This window comes from Lycium ferocissimum, unplaced genomic scaffold (genome assembly GCF_029784015.1).
Source record: "Lycium ferocissimum isolate CSIRO_LF1 unplaced genomic scaffold, AGI_CSIRO_Lferr_CH_V1 ctg7058, whole genome shotgun sequence".
In the NCBI taxonomy this organism is placed as follows: domain Eukaryota; kingdom Viridiplantae; phylum Streptophyta; class Magnoliopsida; order Solanales; family Solanaceae; genus Lycium; species Lycium ferocissimum.
The window spans coordinates 22718-39565 of record NW_026726616.1 but is presented as its reverse complement, the minus strand read 5'-3'; the positions used below and the strand labels follow the sequence as shown (position 1 = coordinate 39565).

General features: G+C 33.2%; 2 protein-coding genes across 2 annotated transcripts; one reads left to right on the top strand and one right to left on the bottom strand.

Moving 5' to 3' along the window:
* Positions 1–327: 327 nt before the first annotated feature.
* Positions 328–2976, bottom strand: LOC132045561 (putative late blight resistance protein homolog R1A-10; the record flags this gene model as incomplete). The annotated part of the gene is made up of 5 exons (XM_059436155.1): positions 2515–2976; positions 1196–1803; positions 902–1091; positions 557–789; positions 328–458 (listed from the first exon to the last, which is right to left on the bottom strand). Coding segments are annotated over exons 1-5 (1624 nt in total), but the record flags the coding sequence as incomplete, so codon positions are not given.
* Positions 2977–15766: 12790 nt separating this feature from the next.
* Positions 15767–16449, top strand: LOC132045560 (uncharacterized). Its single transcript, XM_059436153.1, has one exon. The coding sequence runs from the start codon at positions 15767–15769 to the stop codon at positions 16415–16417; it is 651 nt and encodes a 216-aa protein (XP_059292136.1). The 3' UTR covers positions 16418–16449.
* The last annotated feature ends 399 nt before the right edge of the window (positions 16450–16848 follow it).

Below are 16848 nucleotides of genomic sequence, written 5' to 3'. Positions count from 1 at the left end.
CAAAATGCAATTGGACTTCATTCATTTGAAAACAAATATTTTCGGCCGTATAAAAACTAGCAGTGGCTTCCGGCAATGGTGCGGCTTTTCTTCCAGGTTCTTTTTCCTTTTTCTAATAATCCATCCTATAATGATGTACACAATTATTTGCAAAATATGTAAGAAGAACAACACTATATATTGATCAGTATTCAGTAAAAAAAAAAAAAAAAAAAATTGGACTTCATTTAAGTCATATAATTTTAACTTAAAATTTAATCCAAATTTCGTATGGATTAATTCAATTAAAATTTCAATGTCTACAAACTGATTTTTCAAGAGACTCACCACATCGTTTCACTTCAATCATCTTTAGGGTTAAAATGTCTCCAATAGCAGAAGGGATTTCTTGAAGATGGAAGCCGCTTTCTACCAAAAGCCGCTTGAGGTTGGGCAAGGACTCATCGGAGGCATTCCATCTGTAATTTTGAGGGACCTCAATTTAAGAACCTTGAGGGTCGGAAACTCTTCATCTTCAATGTTCCATTTTCCCTATAGAAATGCTTTATGCTCCAACTTGAGAACTACTAAATTTGGCAAGCTCCCGATATTAGACGTTTCACTTTGCGGTAATGAAATATCTGATAGAGTTAGTTTTGTCAGCATCAAGGGCAAGCTGAACTTCAAGATCCAACCATTCACATTGAGTGATTCAAGTGGAAGAGCATCTAATTTGAGTTTGAGAGGTTCTTTATAGTGGCACTTGAGCTTTCGCAGTTTGGTTGCCTTCTTGATCATATAGGCTGCTAGCTTATTAGTGAGAGACACTGTGGCCAAGGTCTCTATGCAACATATGTTTATCGATTTGCGAGGAAAGCATCCATAAAAAGATGCAACAAGTTGTACATGCACATGTTTTAACCTTGGCATATTCCAGATGGACACCGGCAATATTGTACACCTTCCTACTGTTATTACGAGCAATACCTCTAGGTTTGAAAGGTTCGATATCCATGATGTCATAGATTCCACATAGCCTTTGATTCCTAAGAACTTCAGGTGAATCAACTCTTTTGATCTCTAGAATGAACCTTCCGACATGGCACATTCCACTTGTAGAACTCTTAGAAGTTTAAAGTTCTCCAGATCAAAAATTCTGGCAAAGACGATTTTGGGGGTGCGGCATGACGGTGCATCGAACTTGCGGTTTCAATACCTCGCCCAATAAAGGCTATGATTAATACACAGCCTCCTGTTCTCATAAAAGGAACTAGTCAAATCTTTGTTCCCAGTACTTGTTAGCTGCATAAACCTCTCTTCCATAGCTTTTCTCGCACAAAAATCGTACATCATATAATGAATGTGACATGATCTGACTCCTTCGATGGACCTTTTCTTGTTGACCATTATCAAGCTTCTACCAATGAGATCATTCAGTAAACTTTTTGCAACAAGCTCCACACTCTTTGCCTCTGTGTTCAGAACAAATCCCTCAATAGTCCATAACCATACGAAGTTTGAGAATGGAATTTCTTCATCCTTTCGAAATGATGCAAAATATAGAAGGCAAGGTTTGAGATAATCTGGCAAGTACTTGTAGCTCAATTCTATTATATCTTGGGACTTTGCCCTAATGTCAGCATCTGAATTTATACTTTCTGCAAATTTTCTCCAATTTTCCTCTTTTTTCATCAAAACACCAGCTACCAAAATCACCAGGAGAGGTATTCCTTGACACTCTCTTGCAATTTGACATCCTACCTCACGTAGTTCTGACGGGCAAGTTTGATCGTTGAACAACTTAATTTGCAAGAGTTCCCAACTCTTCTCCGCAAAAAGAAAAGGAAGTTAAAAAAGATTAGGGTTAATTTTGGAAGCCACCTCGATATTTCGGCTGGTTAACAGAATCCTACTTCCTTTGTCATCATCCAGAAACATCCTCCTAAGTCTTCCCAAGTGTCAACACTCCATACATCATCAATGTAGAGAAGGTACCTCTTACTTTTTAGAAATTTTCTTAAAGTATCTCTTGGATCTTTCACATTTTGTTGATTGGAAACTCGAACTTGATTCAAAATTTCCAGCAACAATTTTCTATTATCATAAATTTGGGAAACACAACACCTAGCTTGGACGTCAAAATGGTGCCTTATGGCTTCATCATGATAAACTTCTTTGCTAGTGTAGTCTTTCCAAGACCCGGCATCCCTACAATAGACACGGTATCTAATTTCTTTGATCCTCTGGTGAGTCGCTTTATTAGTGACTTTGCCTCTTCATCAAATCCGACCACCACCTCATCGTGCCCCCGAGTCTCAACTTCTTGGGGACGATCTTCGCTTGTATGACGGGGAATTCAACTTCTTGCACATGGAATCTGTTAATTGATCATTGACAAGCTTAATTTCTGTTGTGATCTTACATAAAAAAATGTCGATACCAAACAGGATAGCTTCCCATAACCAGGCAATCAGTTACGCATTCTGCCTTGTATGCTAGAGCTATCACTTTTGTCCAAAGATCATGTTTATTTACCTCCTCAAAGTCATGTTTTTTCTTCACAACTTTCTCCAACAAGAGAGATAACTCCTCCTGGGCTTCTGCAATAAGATGTTTGATAACAGAATCATACTTTCCATCTTGCAACTCTTTCAAATAGCGTAAGAGGGAGTCAATAAAGCCTAATCCATTTGTCCTGGGCAAATTCCTTTTTGATGACAATGGAGCTTTCATAATCACTTCTTTTAGGTCTTCCATGACACAGTCAATATTTTTTAATAAGTCAAAGCATACAAAGGTAACTTCTCCTGCTTTGTCAATGAAGAAAGAGTAAGCAACAGATGCTACCTCAGCAATAAGACCTTCAATGCAAGTAACTATATCACTCAATTTCCCTCGGTCAACAGAAAGATCTTTAGGCGGATAAATGAGCAAAGTTAGCAATTGCTTTGATGCTCGGAGAAGGCTTTCGATATGAGCTTTCATAGGAGGAAGCATCAACTAACATGCCTCACCATTTGATAACTCCAACAAATCCTTGAAGAGAAATTGAATGGAATCTTCAACAAATTTTATCACATCCCGGTTGTACAGGATTTGTGATTTAACCAAATATCCTAGTGCTCCTGTATAAATTTTTGCAACTTGGGGCTAAATGGGCTTGATCTCTTGCAAAACATTTGAGATCTTAAGTCTCCAGTGAGATGCCATGTCTTCATCCATTTCTTCCACATGACATAGGTAACAGATGTAAGCAGCATTGCGAGTGACAACCTCCATATGATTAAAGAGAATTTCGGATTTCTCTAGTTCCATGCTTGTATCTTTTATGAAATTGAGAAAGGTTTTGAGATACTTTAGACTTTCTTCAAGGATTTGAAACTCTTTCTTCAAAAGAACAAACTTGTCCAGCGCCTTCTTGTTGATGAAAAGATCCTTCACATTCTGAAGGATTTAATCAATGAATTTCTGAAACAATGGACAACATAAAATTGGTAAACGCCACCTTCCTGGAATCAGTGAAAGGATAAACTCATAACCTTCTTTGACTTCAGCAGAAGATAAGTCTGCCCGTGGCCCAGAAACAATATCTCCGACTTGCATTCCATGTCCTCGCAACTTCCTGTCCTTAATCCTACCTTTTTGAGTTGCCCAAAACAAAATAGTATCAAGAAATCTCCTCTCTATTTTAGACATTTGTTTTCCACCGAAATTCTCCTCAGACATGGAAGAGTTGTAGACAGCTCTGAAAGTAAAGAGATTAATAACAAATCACAATCTAGGACCAAACATGAGATTTACAACCTTAAGAATATTTGTATAAGTTACACTTATATAAGCACATATTGTAACTAACTATAACAAAAGATATTGAAGGAGCAAATAGAGGATAAGTTTCTGCTTTTATATTGTTTTGGTGCATCAACTAGGAACATGATATGTAGATTATTTCCTTTTCTCTGTACAGAAAGTGATCCTACTTTACCCTATAATATGTGCAAAAACATAACTATTAAGTTATATTTGAAAGTCACAATGCATTCTGTAACTCTCTACACTACAATTGTCGCAAATGGAGAAAAATTCAGCTGGAACATAAATCAGGACAGAATTGCTCAGAACACAAAAGGAAAATATGCAATTCCAATAATCACAATATTGACATTTTAGATGAACTAGAGATGTTTCCACAAGTCATAAAAAGTAGTGAATTTGATAAACTGATTAATTCATTGATAGATGAATCACAACAATGAATAGGGAACAAAATATGGGACTTAGTTGAAAAATTTGAAGGTTTTACTGTCATGTTTTCTTAAAACTACAGATCATAATCCTCATCTGGTGTATCTGCTGCTCTGATATTAGCTATTCAAGTAAAATCATAGGATTAAAAGCCAATTGCTGCGGGTACTGGATACCGAGAGGGAAACAAAAGAAAAGTTGATACTTATATGAACAAATTTACTCTTTTGCTTTTAGTTAAATGTCTCACTGTAGCTTTCAACCTAAATTAGTTACAAGTTGTTAATCTAAACAAGTCAATTCATACAATTAACTGATTCAACTTAGAAAACTATTTATTCAAGTTGACCAACTAGTAATAATTCAAATCATACTATCACTATCACTGAGTTCAATTGCAATCTATGGACGTATAATGATTCATACTATCACTGAGTTCAATTGCAACCATTTTCACAACATAAACTCAGAATTTCAGTATTGATTCATAAAATGATTCATTTTATTTTTATGTGCATGTGATCAATAAAGATTCAAGCTTTGTCATGTTAATTACTCCTAGTTGTTACAGTTCAGATTTAAAAAAAATAAAGAAAAATACAAAGCTAGATAATTGCTGCAACTTTGAGTAAGCAAGAAAGCAAAAAATGTAAGGAAGAACTTAATACAAATTAGCTTTGTTGTATTACTGTACTTAAAATGCTATCAAGATTCTTATTGGGTGTTCTCTTGATGAGGATTTACATGTGTGTTCACACAAGGAAAAGTTGACCATATATATTAGGAAGACTTGAGAGGAGAAAATTACAAAAATTGACCCTTATGTTTGTGGTAGATCTACAACAGTCCATCAATTATGCTCCTGAGCTGTTATAGTCCTTTAAGTGTGCAAAAGTAAAAATCTTTTGTCTTCGTCAAATATTTAACAAACTCGTTAGATTAGATGGGAATTATGAAAAGAACAATAATTTAACCACAAAACTCAAACAGAATTGCTCAAGAACATATTTAAGAAACTATTTTAAACTTAACCTCAAATATAAAGGACTAAAATTTTGTTATTTTCTCGATTAGAGAGAAAGAGAGATGTTGGTTCTCTTTTATTCAATTGTTTTCGGCATTTAAATTTGGTTAGACGTGTCATAAGATGTGATGGGTCTTTCTTAAAACTATTGACCTGTCTCCCTAACCAAAAACCTTTGGTCTGTTATAGAAGACATTTGAGACTTGTTATCACTGAATATTGAATATAAAGGAAATCAAATTATCGTCATTTAAGAGAATCATCACATTTCCCACTTGAAATAATAAAATTAGAAAGGTTAATGCGCCAAAAAAGTTAGTAATAAAGACAAGAAGTTGTTTTTTGCTGAATTCACAAATCCACAGTACTATGATTTGATGCATCACCGAGAATCGAGACCTAGAGAAAGTTCGTGAAATTAAAATATGACTTTTACATGAGAATTAGACAATTATTAGTAGAAGATAGAAAAAGCTGGCATGGCCTAAACTATTTTTATTGCTAATGTTTGTCATAATAGAGACTTTAATAATAAACTTCTTGAGGAAGCAAATAGTGGATGTAGAGCTATTGGGCTCGAGCAATCATTACCTTTCAAAAGGAAGCTTCAAATTATTAGACCTTCTGGGTCAGGGTCAACATTTTTTAGCAATAAAGGAAGCTTCAAATTTTTTATTGTCAATTCTTGATGTCGAGTCCAGTTGTTCATGCGATGCAAATACTTTTCGTGTTTTGTATCATTTAGGGTGTGTTCGAATGTTTTTCAAAAAAATAAATGAATTTTTTATTTATTTTCTTGTGTTTAGCACGTCAATATTATCCTAAAATTATTTGTATATAATCTAGACAAATACGATAGTAGGTGGAGTAGGGGATGGGGTGCTGTGGATGGGGACCACGGGAGTCGATGTGAAGATGAGATGTGTTGGAGGTATGCTCAGTCAAAAACTCGGTCAAACATCAAAGGTATGCTCCTCACTTGTATTCAATGTGAAGAATCGAAATCCATTATCAAGAAGCTATTTCATACTGGTTCGGAACTAGCTTCCTTAAATTTTTTATTTTTTATTTTTAAAAACACCATATATTATTCTTTACAGTGTCCTAATAATATACTCCCTCCGCCCCAATTTTAATTTTATGCGGCATCATTTGACTTAGCACGGAGTTTAAGAAAGAAATGAAGACTTTTCAAAATTTGTGGTGAAAAACAAGTCTTAGATATTTGTGTGGCTGTAAATCATCTCATAGAGTTACTAAATATAAAAAGTTGATATTTTTTTACGGACAGACTATAAAGGAAAGTATGCCACATAAATTGGGACTGAGGGAGTAATACTTTGACACCCACATAACAACTAATTGTCTATTCATAATCAGCCCTACAACCTTCTAACTTTTTTGTTTTTTCTCCTTTCATATTTGTTTTGAGGGGAAAGGAAAAGTAGGAAACAAGAAAGAAAATTGAAAGGAGGAAAGATATAATTAAAAAAGAATGTGAACTTCTTTTTCATTCCCACTTTGGTGTGTGAGTAAAGTAGAGAGATAAAAATTAGTAGAAAGTAGAACATTTTGATTAAAAAGTTTTCCAAATTGTCTAAGCGTCTCAAAAAAAATAGAGAAAAACTAGCAGTTATATTTTTTATTGCTGAATTGTTTGTCATAATCAAGACTTTAGAAGTACATAAATTCTTGTTTTTTCCAACCACTTACATTGGTCGGCCATGATAACCTTATCTTCATTGGTCGGCCATGATAACCTTATCTAGGATCAAACATGAGATTTACAACCTTATCACAGAATATTTGTATAGGTTTATCACACTTTTCCTCTTGTATCAGCACATATTGTAACAGACAATATTTACTATTACAGAAATTATTGAAGGAGAAAATAGAGGATAGGTTTCTGCTCGTTTATTTTGTTTTGGTTTATCAACTAGGAACATCATATGCAGAGTACTTTCCTTTTTCTTTGATATGTGCAAAAACATAACTTCTAAGTTATATTTGAAAGTCACAATGCATTTTGTAACTCCATACACTACAATTAGGAAACAACAACAACTATGCCTCAAACCCAAATAAGTTGGCGTCGGCTATATGAATTTCCATTTCTTCGTTTAAGCTCATTCTATAACTCCTATACATTACGATTAGGCAAATGGGAAAAAAGTCACCTGGAACATATCAAGAAAAATAATCACAGAATTTCTCGGAAAGCAGAAAAAGAAAATATGCAATTTCAAGTACTATATTTATTTAGTGTACTTGCAGGAAGTAATCACAATAGTGGCGCTAAATATAAATTGGAGATGTTTCTAGAAGTCATAAAAAGTAGTGAGTTTGATAAATTGATTTGAGGTTAAAACTATGTTGCTCGGACTCTTCAAAAATGTCAACGGGTGCATGTCGGATTCTATTTTTGGAGCATTAGACACGGAGCGGCATCGAAAGTTAAGAATCCGCTCAACTTAGGATTAAAGGGATAAAAGAAAAAGCCTAGTGTCGATAATATGCTTTCTTGTTCATTTTTCTGTAATGTGAATTGCAACAAATTATAGGTTATGGCAAAGTGGTAACTTCAGGTCTCGAATTCGAGCGCCGGGGACTTTCCCCCCAAAATGGGACTTTTACGGCGTGAATCCTGATTAGTCGGTGCCCCAAAGCGGGTTCTGGACATCGGGTGGGAAACCAAATAAATAAGATTGATACTTTATGTGCAGATTTACTCTCTTGCTTTTAGTTAATGTCTCACTGTAGCTTTCAACCTAAACTAGTTACAAGTTGTTAATCTAAACACGTGAATTCATACAATTAACTGATTCAACTTAGAAAACTATTTATTCAAGTTGACCAACAAGTAATAATTCAAATCATACTATCACTGAGTTCAATTGCAATCTATGGACAGTATGGTCAACCATATGCAGAGGAAGATACTTCAATCTGTATCAATTTTTGAATTTTTGCAACATAACTGAAACTGAAGTAATGCAAACCTGGATGATTGCTATTTTCCAAATTGGTATATTATTGTTTGCCGGCACTCATGCTACAAGAATGTTAAATGGTGCACTTGGTTGAAGTTAGGTTATTTACCTAGAAAATATTTACCTAGAGAACTAGAAATTAATCCCCACTTAATAAATTTCACTTCTTCTTTTAGTATTGGTGTACTCATTGTCTAGAAATTCTGAAGTGGCCTCTGATACTAGGATACCTCATTAAAGGATCAAAACTGTTCAACGCATGCTTAAAGGAACTGCTTTTAACCTACCTCAAACATAGATGGCCATTTTCGGTCATTTTCTTCTACTTGTTCCTTGTATAAATTATTCCAACCTTAAAAAATTCCAAAAGCCTTAAACCCCTCAAACTCTTTTGTTTTTCCAGATTAAAATTTCTTTCTTTTAACTTGGCTTAGTCTTTGTGAAGCAATTTGAATTGAGTTAAGTTTTGGTGACACCAATGGCTTCCAAGTCCACTCAACTTGAACAAGCTCATTAGCTGCAATTCTTGGTACAGACTCATCACAATTCGAAATTCTAATTACCCATTTAATATCTCCTTCAAACAAACAATGATCCCATACTGAGTTAATCTTCAACTTCATTGAGCAAAAATATGCAGCCCAACATAAAATATTACGCTACGTAACCATATTTTTAGTTTATACAATATTATACAACATTATACCCGGGGTGGAAAGCATTATACATAATGTATCAACCTTGTAAAAAAAGCGTATAAAAAGGAGTTTATACACATATATGCGCTAAACTGGGTAACAAACTCAAAATATGGGTTACGTGGCGAGTAATTTTCCTAAATGGGGCTATGCCCGCAATCTTACTGAGAAAATGCCTGACTGGGGACGACTACTTTATTTGGCCTAAACTCGCTAGTCAACAAGCTATGTTTCAGAACTATGTGATACTGATTCAGAACTAGCTTCCTCAATTAGTTTTTTTTTTTTTTTAAAAGAACCATATATTATTCTTTACAATATCCTAATAATATACTCCCTCTGTCCCAATTTTAATTTTACTAGTTTTCGGACATGTGCGTTGCACGTGTATCCCATGCTAATTAGAAGAAACATTATACAAATACTACAATAAGTGATGAACTGAACATAAAACAGGCTGAAACTGATGATTGATGAGATTATTCGACTGATATTTATTATCATTGTAAAGTATACTCATATTGAAGAATTGCCATCGAATGAATTTGAAAAGTAAATTCCCGACCTACTTCAATCGTGCAATTCTTATAATATATCAAGTATTCAACTTTAGACAATAATACACATGAATTAAATCTGAGTTTGAGGAACATCAGCTATGGTTACAAAAGTTTCATGTCTCAAAGATTTTGCCTTATTTTAAAAAAAATGTAGCCTCCTCCTTTTTACAGCAGCATACATATCAAGGAGTTGTTGTCGCATGAAAGTAGTTTTTGGTAGAAATTGTACATAAATTCGACCAATGTATGCCTTCTTTAGGATCGGTAGCAGATCATTGTCAATTTCATGTTGTACACCTACACAAAAATAGTAAGTAATGATTTGAGATAGGGATATATAGTTATGAGAAAAGATATCATTTCACCCCTGAACTTGGCACAAAAACTCACTTTAGCAACTAAACTTAACTTGTAATTATATACCCCCTAAAGAACATATGTTTCAATTATTTCCACCCTGAAAAAATTATACCACTCTCACAATGTGAAGTGTATTACACTCGCGCCACGTCATTCTTGCACTAATTCTCGTCACACGTCATCGCTACGTCAAAAATTACCAACCCTTCATTTTTTATTTTTCTTTTATTATTTTTTCTCTTTCTTCTCCTTTCTCCTCATCTTCACCACACTTGTAGCAACCATCACCACCGCCGCCGCCACCACGACCTCCACCACCACCATAACCACCGGCTCCTTAAATCAACCCAACTGAAAAATTCCATCTTTATCAAAGATTTTCTTTTATTAATCATATCTCCACATTAATTAATTTCTAATCAATTATTAAAATTCCTAAATCACATTTTTTCCAACATTAACTCCCACTCACCTGCCCAACCCACGTACCTTTCTTCTTCTTCAACCGCATCCCCCGCCTTCCCCACACATCAGTCCATTTGAAGGGCAGTTCGTGCAATTTCTTCATTGTTTAACAACAATGAAGAAAATTTGATTTATCCAGTCCATTTGAAGGGAAGTTCGTGCAATTTCTTCAAAAGCCACAATTGAAATTTTTTTAATTCTTTTCAACCCTTTATCTCCTGTATTCTTAGAAACCCACTTCCATCATTTCCAAGCTTTCTCTCCATTTTATGAATCTTGCTCTGTTTCTGTTTTTTTTTTTTTTTTCGTTCTAAACTCTTCTCTTCCTTATTTCTTTGGCTTTAAAGATTCCCCATTGCAAGTGTTTATGTGGTTGAACCCTAGGGACTGCTAGATAAAGAAAGGAATGATTTTTTTTTTTTTTTTTTTTTTTTTTTTTTGAAAAAGAAGAAAAGATGAGCAGACATGGCATATGGAAAAAGAAGGAGAGAAATTTGGGGGGAGGTGGGGGCTGGGAGAAGGAGGTGGGGTAGAGTGGGGTGAGGGGGAGAGGAGCGAAGTGGGGGGCATTTTTATTTTTATTTTATTTTTTTAATTGTATAATAATATATATATATATATATATCACGGGCCCACCTTTTTTGCGTTTTTTTTCGCTTTCTTAATTTTTTTTTTTTTTTTTTTTTTTTGTTTTTTTGTTTGCGCGTACGTAGTCTCGAGTATTTAATTAAGATGTTGTTTTAAAGCATGGGAATATTTAAACGCTCATAAAGTTTTTAGTTCATAAAGTGGGCTTTTTCTCGTTTCGGAGTGGGGGGGGGGGGGAATGATTTCTTTTCTCTATAGTTGCTGAAATGTTTAATTGGTGTATATAAAGCGTAAATATAACATATATGTATATGTACCTTTTATTTGATTCAAAATTATGAGTTCTTTCATTTGCAAATTTTAACAAAATAAATATTAGTTAAAAAATATAGTTAAAAAAATATTAGTTAAATTATATAAATATAATTGTATTATAAAATTATCACGCGCTATTAAAGACAATGAAAGGATTCAAAATAGTGATTAAAAACCATCGAACAGTTTAAAGAGAAATCACAAATTATCATATAAAATTGACATACAAAAAAATACAAACAAAAGGATTTTCTAATATAATTGGAAAACGAATAAAATTTCACATACAACTTGCAAATGCAAAGCTGAACAGGAAAAAATGATATTTTTTCTCCATGCCTCAACATTCGTCATTTTTTACTCAATATCACATGTTTTTGTACCAACTTTTAGAGTGTTAGTAAAAGGAGGATTTTATTTTCTTTCCTTTCATTGAATAAGAAAATGAAGATATGACAGAAACTTTATATGTAAATATTGTCCCATACAAAGAACAAATCATGAAACATGAATCAGAGACATCAATAAATGGGGATCAGATACACAACAGTATAAAAGAGAAATCGAGAGAAAAAAAAAAAAAAAAAAACATTGCAGACTGAAATGTGTTACAATGTGGAGAATTTGATGTGCCTTTTTTATAGTGTGAACTGAAGAATTCAAAAGGTCTGCAAAAATATATTTACCACTGTGTAAGATGAAGAATTAAAATTGATATGTGCTTTTAAATACCCCACATTTATGAAATTTATAATTGAGAATGTAGAACTGAAGATCCATTCAATAGTAAATGAAATGAATTTGCTTGGACTTCTGCAGCAACTTACTGCAAGCTTTTCAATTCATTTGAATGACTTTCTATCTTCCATTATTTATTGAAAATGTATCATTTATCAAAATCTTTGGAATGTCCTCCTTTTCAATAATGAATCTGTGCATGGAGGATGTAAGGGAAAAAACTAAGATCTATATATAATATAAAGCTAGGCATAAACAAGGTGATGTGGCACCTCTCTATGGCCTAGAATTGCATTTATCTTTTTTGTGGTTTTTTTGCTATTTTCTCCTAATTTTTCAGTTCAAGTACTTATTCTTAAAAATATAAAAATGGCTAAATAATTAATTAATGAGGAGACGTTTTAAAGATGAGATGAATTAAAGACTTTAGTCCTCTAGGTTTCTTCTTAGAAAATTGTAACGGTATACTATTTATATAATGAGATAATTTTCAATAATAATCTCATTATTAATTAATAGAATCAAACTAATCTCTCACAGTTACAAATATTATTTTTGTTTTCCATGAAACTTTCAGACGTCTCTACGCATATGGATCAAACGTATTCATTTAATTTCCCACATCAGTTATAGATATGGATTGTAATGATCCAGTGCATACATATTTTTCGGTCACTAACTCTATTGTGATTACTCCATTAAAGAGTAATAAATACCGCAATAAACTAAAACCAGTCACTTACTGGACAAAATTAATAGAATTGTATTCTCTTCCTCTACCGAAGAATTGTGCTACCAATTCTCAAATTTCCTTTTACGTAAAAGTAATATGGAAGGAGCAATTGTATGATTATCTGGGTTTTCTTCCACCGAGAAATTCAAGTGTTTTGAGATTAAAGGTGGACATTGTGCTCACTAGCGAAGGGGTTAGTTCGTCCGTTCCTTTTTTTTTTTTTTTTTAAAGCATCAATTCATATTATTTTCCTCTTTTTATTTATTCTTCTATAACTCAATCCCAACCACATGTTGCATTTTAGTGAATTTTAATTTTTACATAAATTTAGATGACTATTGTATCATACTACATTCTTTTGGTGTTTGACATTTATGTAAAATATGACGCTCCGAGCTAAGATGATACGTTTTGATAGAGTTTAACTCAAAATTAAACCGAAAATGTAATTTTTCATATGTTTATACCTTTAGAATACAACTTATTTTTGTCATATAATGTTTCTACTATGGATAAAAAGATTATGGATCATGCACATCAAATTTCTTTGAGTAATTATCAAGGTAAATTATTTATGCTAAATTTGACAATTTTATTACTTTGTTATTTTGCTATAATTAATATAACATTTATCTTTTGTTACGTATGTAACTAGTGTTCCAATATAAATATTTGAATATGAGTATGCAACAATCTTACAAATGCGATATGAATATTTGAAAATGAACAAGTACGATGAAAAAACAAAATATAAAAAGGAGTTTTACCAAATATTCATACAAAGAATGACCATGCGTACTGATTAATTTATTTACTATTTTAGAGAGTCTAATTATCACTTTCGTCTCACAAGAAAATTGTGCAATATATTGCAGTTTAAAGATCCCAACTCACTAGTATCCATGAAAATAGATGTTGTATTGGACTTTAGGTTCTTCAAGTGTTTCAAAAACAATTGGTTATAAGGAAATACATATTTTAATTGTTTAAGAATGTATCATCTCTCATTCGATGTTAAATTTGTTGAATTTAATTTTCTTCTACCAGTTAGTATTAACTTTTATAATTAGAACAATTGATAATATTATGGTTGGGGAATAGAGAAAATATAAAAATATATTATTGATCAGAGAGTAAAGATTCATTCTTAAGTCAGAATTTTTTTTATGACCGCGCAAAGATAAATTCCCTAGTGTAAATTGAAGACAGATTAATAGATGACTATTAGTACGTGGAAGATGGCAGGGAAAATATTGAAATGTAAATTAAAGTTCAAAAGTAATTTACAATGCCATAACCAATGAATTAAAGTGCAAATTGTTGGACTTCTGATTCAGCGATTATGTAATTAAAATAATACTATTTAATTAGAGAGTTAATTTAGTGCAGGGACAAAATCGTAATCCAACTTTGAAGTTGGGAGCTTCCCACTTTTAATATAATATGATGAGGCACCATTTGACTTGACACGGAGTTTAAAAAAGAAAGAAAGGATATTTGTGTGGCTGTAAATTATCTCATATAGTTAAATTATTTTAAATATAGAAAAGTGACATTCTTTTTTGGACAGACTAAAAAGAAAAGTGTGCCACATAAATTGAGACAGAAGGAGTAATCATTTGACACCCACATAACAGCTAATTGTCTATTCATAATCAGCCCTACCATAATCAACACCTTCCAACTTTTTTCTTTTTTCTTTTTTCTTCCTTTCATATTTATTTGGGGGAAGGAAAAAGTCAGAGATAAGAAAGAAAATTGAACAGAGGAAAAATATAATTAAAAAAGAATGTGAACTTCTTTTTCATTCCCACTTTGGTGTGTGAGTAAAGTAGAGAGAAAAACAAATTGGGAGAATCTCAATAAAAAGTATAGAAAAAATAATATTTGTTATTGCTGAATTGTTTGTCATAGTTTCATTCTTGTTTTCCCAACCACTTACATTGGTCGGCCATGATAAAATAAAGTGGTTTTTTTAATCAATTTATTAATTACACTTGCATTATGAACATAATTTACTCTTTCTGTTTTTCACCATTTAAACCAGCTTGTCCAGGTACAATTCTAACCTTCTAACAGATTTATTTCAATATTCAGAAAGCATAAGAGAAACTAGCTTTAAGAAATCATTTTAAATTTAACCTCAAACATAAAGGATCAAACTTTGTCATTTTCTCGATTTGAAAGAGAGATGCAATATGCACTGCCAGTGTAAATAATGTATACACTATCAGGTTATATTTACTTGTTATAATAGAACTCTGCATAATTAGTCCTTACATTACTATAACCAGCAACCAAACGACCCTGAAAAGTTTGAGCCTGTAGTTTATGCGGTGCTTTTTTCTCCAATCTGAAATATTAAAATTAGAAAGGTTGATGCGCCAATAAGCTAGTTATAAAGACAAGAAGTTGTTTGTTGCTGAATTCACACATCCACAGTACTATGATTTGACTCATAAAGATAACAGGTCTTTTTCTTTTTCTTTTTCTTTTTTTTAAAAAAAAAAAACATTTGCATTGTCTTGATGTTGGGTGCGACCCCATTAAAATGTTCTCTCTTCCTTTTGCCAATTAACTTCAGAGACCACATGTGTGAAGTTATTTCATGGGTAATTAAACCTGTAAAAATTTTAAACAAGTAAATACATGATAAATAGCATTGTTCAAGTAGGATACGGGGAATCTCGTGCAACTAAAATATGACTTTTACATGAGAATTAGACAATTATTAGTAGAAAATGGAAAAAACCTATTGTCATTATCATGATTTTAGTAGTTCACATTATGAAAAGACTACGGTCGGCCATGATAAAGTGTTTTTCTAATCAATTTATTAATTACACTTGCATTATGAACAGAATTTACTCTTTGTGATTTTCACCATTTAAACCAGTAGAAGAGCCTTAGCCAGTTTCATATTATTTGTACAATTATTGGAAAAGAAAAGGGAATTTGACCATAATTCCAACCTTCTACATTGATTTCTTTCAGTTAGCATAAGAGAAACCCATTCTCATATAACTCCATATATAGTCATCTCTCTCAATACTACTACATATATTGTAATGGATAACGAGTTGACACAGTTTGAGATAGAGGCGATTTTGGGACCTGACTCCGAGTCATTTGAAACTTTTATCACCATTCTCCGTTCGTCGGAGGCCGCTAACTCAGCGGTGGACATGATGAAGCAGAAGGATCCAAACGCCTTTGTTCTTAAAATTCTTAACTTTCTCAGCTCTTCCCATGTCGACATTGATTCTCGTGAGAAGTGTGCTGAACTCCTTTCCAACTTACTTAATGATGATGACTTATGCACTTGGCGCAATCTAAGCATCTCCACTCAATCTTCCATCAAATCTTTCCTTCTTAATCCTATCATCAATTTGGGAGAATCAAAATTCATCATCAAAGGGCGCTGTGATACCATGTACAAGTTGGCTGCTTCACTTCTCCCAGACAACAATTGGCCTGAATTATTGCCATTCTTGTACCAATGCCTCACTGATTCAAACAATTACTTCAAAGCGTCAGCTTTCTTAATATTTGCTGATCTAGCTGGGGACTTAGGTGAAACAATAGTAGTCCCTTCTGCAAAGACTTTGCACTCACTATTCCGTAATACACTGAATGATGATACCATTGATCTAAATGTAAGGATCGCAGCCGTGAGCGCTGTAATCAGATTCATTCAAAGATATGCCGAGTTCAAATGAAAAGGAGCGCTTCTAGGATTTGTTGCCGGGAATGATGAAGACGTTGATGACGCATATTTGACCAAAGGTGAGGTTGCGACGGCAGCCCCGGAACATTTTATAGATTTGGCCAAGAATGAGCCTAGGTTCTTTAGAAGTCGGCTCGTGGATGTGGTATCCGTAGAAATATGCTTTGCTAAGTACATTGATAGGAGTGCTATTACATGTTGTACTTAGTTAGTTAGAGAATTAGTGGTAACTATCAAGTTAAGTTAGAAGGTTAGTGAAAAGGTATATATTAGACTTGTACGGTTGTATTTCTTTTCAATAAGACACGAAATAAAAATGCTCCCATTTCACCAACTGCTCTCAATTTACTTTGCTTGATTAATCTTCTCTCACCTTCGATTCCTTCTTCTCAACATGGTATCAGAGCACGGTTCCCATGGCGG

Excerpts from the sequence above, each read along its gene's own strand:
- LOC132045560 (XM_059436153.1), top strand. The coding sequence starts at position 15,767 with ATGGATAACGAGTTGACACAGTTTGAGATAGAGGCGATTTTGGGACCT.